Genomic DNA, 2,372 nt, shown 5'->3' with positions numbered 1-2,372 from the left:
GACAGTGCTCACTAAACGGGCAAGATTTACTTTCAGAATATCCGTTTCTAAAGTTCATGCTGATGCTGGTGGCCGAAGAGGGGAGGCCCCAGCCAAACCAGCCCGAGACAGCTCTGTTCAGTCACTAACGACTGCTGTTTATTTATTCCACAGCTTCAGCTCTTTACACCGTCTGTGGAGTTTTCCTAAGAGATTAAACCTCTGCCTTCAACATCTTCCAAGTGCTGTTTGTGTTTTTAGCATTTTCCTCCTCAGATTTTATAAATTTCTGATCAGTACGATCCAAACCAATGAGTTTCCTTCAAAGCGTGAAGAAAATAATAATAGTAAGGAACCTTTCAAGGTTCTGTTTAATCTTTCTTTTCTCTCCTGTGTAAATGAGGACCTGGGTGAATACACCGTCATTAATTTGACAAAGGTTCCCCGAGCTCATCCTGCTGTCCAGTAAGGACTTCCGGTCAGTGGCAGGCAGGCACCAGCTGCCACCAGGCAGCCCAGGCCCTGGAAGAGCTCAGGACAAGTGTCCTCTGGGAAGAAATTACTATGGTAACGAGCGGACACCAGACAGTTAACCGTCTCCTCAGGACTGCGGCATCTCACAGGGGGCGCGGGGGCCCAGGTCCTCTGGAGCTCTGACTCCAGGTTCGGCTCCAGGGGCTCTTTAGACCCGCCGGACTCAGCACCCAGCACCCAGCACCCAGCACCCGGCAGAGCCGAGGTGCTGGAGGGACTGGAACGAGGTCCGCACAGAGCAGGAAGGATCCGCGGAGACCCAGCGGGAACTCGGCTGCGGACCAGGCTTCCTCCCGGCGACCGTCCAGGTCCCAGGCCCCGCCCCGACCCCGCGGACCCCGCAGGAGACTGCACCCGCTCACCGAGCCGGCTCAGGGAGGTGGGGACCTCGGTCAGCTCGTAGTTGTGTCTGCAGACCGTGTCCAGCTCGGCGCGCGTCCGCTCCACGATGTCCTGCTGGCTGTTCCAGTAGTCGGCGTCCGGCCGCCCCAGCTCGGTCACCGCGAAGTACTTGTCCACGTCGCTGTCGAAGCGCACGTACTCCTCGCGGTTGTAGATGTATCTGGTCACACTACGGATGCGCTGCGTCCCGTTGGTGAAGTAGCACAGGCCCTTGAACTGGTACACGGCGTCCCCTGCGGGACACACAGTCAGCCGGTCTCAGCCGGCTCCGCCACCCGGGAGGTCCGCGTCTCCAAACCAGATGGGATGTGGACCCGCCTGTGCGGAGCCTGGAGCCTGCTCGGCCCGCACCTCCTCCCCGTCTCCCCGCCCGAGTCTGCACCTGGGGGGGCGGGGGGGGGTGCCTCTAATCTTAATACTTCCTTTTATGCCCGATTCTAAATTCATCCTCCACGCGAGTCTCTCAGCCTCAAGTCTTCTTGACCATAAATCAGTGAAACAGATTCCCTGTCTGCTGGCTTCACTCAAATACCTGGAATTTTCCTCCCTCCGGCGGGGTGAGAACACAGGGCCTTTTTCAACTCCAGTACTGAGACCACAAGACCATCGCTGACCCGCGTGTTCTCACCCAGAATCTCAGCATTTCCTTCACACAGTCTTGGGGGCCTGGCCTGACACACCCTGCTGCTCCCTCTGTGCAGAAATGTACTGTGTTCAAACAGCCTGTGCTTGGTGCTCCCTTGTCATCAGGAGTGGATACAAGCTCTGTCTCCTATCCTAGACCAGGCCTAGTGGCTAGTCAACAGTAGAAGATGGAAAGGAGGCGTAGCCTAGCTCTCTCTTCCACATAAAGAACATCTAAGATAAAAGACTGTTCTCTGTCACGGACCTCACCATCCCCCCAGGGTCCCAGGGTCCATGAGAGCTGGGTCCCCACAGTGCTGATTCTGGCCACCCCTGCCCTGCACTTACTTGGGGAGTCTCTGCCCCGGGTCCCTGGGCTGCTCAGCACCATCAGCATCACCACCACAGCTGCTGTAGGGAGGCGTCTGGGGATTTGCAGCGCCATCTCACAGGAAAGGGTAATAGTGGTCCACACAGTTCACCCCTGCTGTGCCCTCTTCAGAGAGTAAAAGTCTGTGGGTGCTTCTGTGCTTTCAGGGTTGGCCTTAGGAGAGGAGCCAATCAACACTGGTTCTGAAGTGTCTCATTTGTGTCCAGGCAGACTTTGTTTAGGAAGGCTCTTGATTCTATGCCTGGCCTGTGTCTTCATGAAACCATACTGGGTGAGCATTTGAGAGGTTCATTGTCAGTTATGAAGCGTGCCTGCCTAAATATGAAGGCTGACTGTGTTGGGGTTTTAAAAAAACAGAAGAGTGATTCAAGGATAGACACAGTTGTGTTGCTCATTTAGAACCTATTCTTCGTAAACTTGAGGTTTTACTAGAAGAAAGTAT

General features: G+C 55.1%; 1 protein-coding gene across 1 annotated transcript in view; it reads right to left on the bottom strand.

The window, feature by feature from the left end:
- Nucleotides 1-2,039, bottom strand: part of LOC103738064 (rano class II histocompatibility antigen, B-1 beta chain) — a 5,703-nt gene extending 3,664 nt beyond the window's left edge. Inside the window, exons 1-2 of the mRNA XM_008837874.3 lie at nt 1,888-2,039; nt 876-1,148 (exon numbers count right to left, since the gene is read on the bottom strand). Coding sequence (XP_008836096.1) covers nt 876-1,148; nt 1,888-1,984 — 370 coding nt within the window. The 5' untranslated portion in view covers nt 1,985-2,039. The remainder of the gene's footprint in view (nt 1-875; nt 1,149-1,887) is intronic.
- Between the last annotated feature and the right edge of the window lie 333 nt (nt 2,040-2,372).

Source organism: Nannospalax galili, unplaced genomic scaffold (assembly GCF_000622305.1).
Source record: "Nannospalax galili isolate Female #2095 unplaced genomic scaffold, S.galili_v1.0 scaffold14999, whole genome shotgun sequence".
NCBI lineage: Eukaryota > Metazoa > Chordata > Mammalia > Rodentia > Spalacidae > Nannospalax > Nannospalax galili.
Note: the sequence above shows the minus strand (reverse complement) of the source record. Positions and strands in the feature narration are given on the sequence as shown.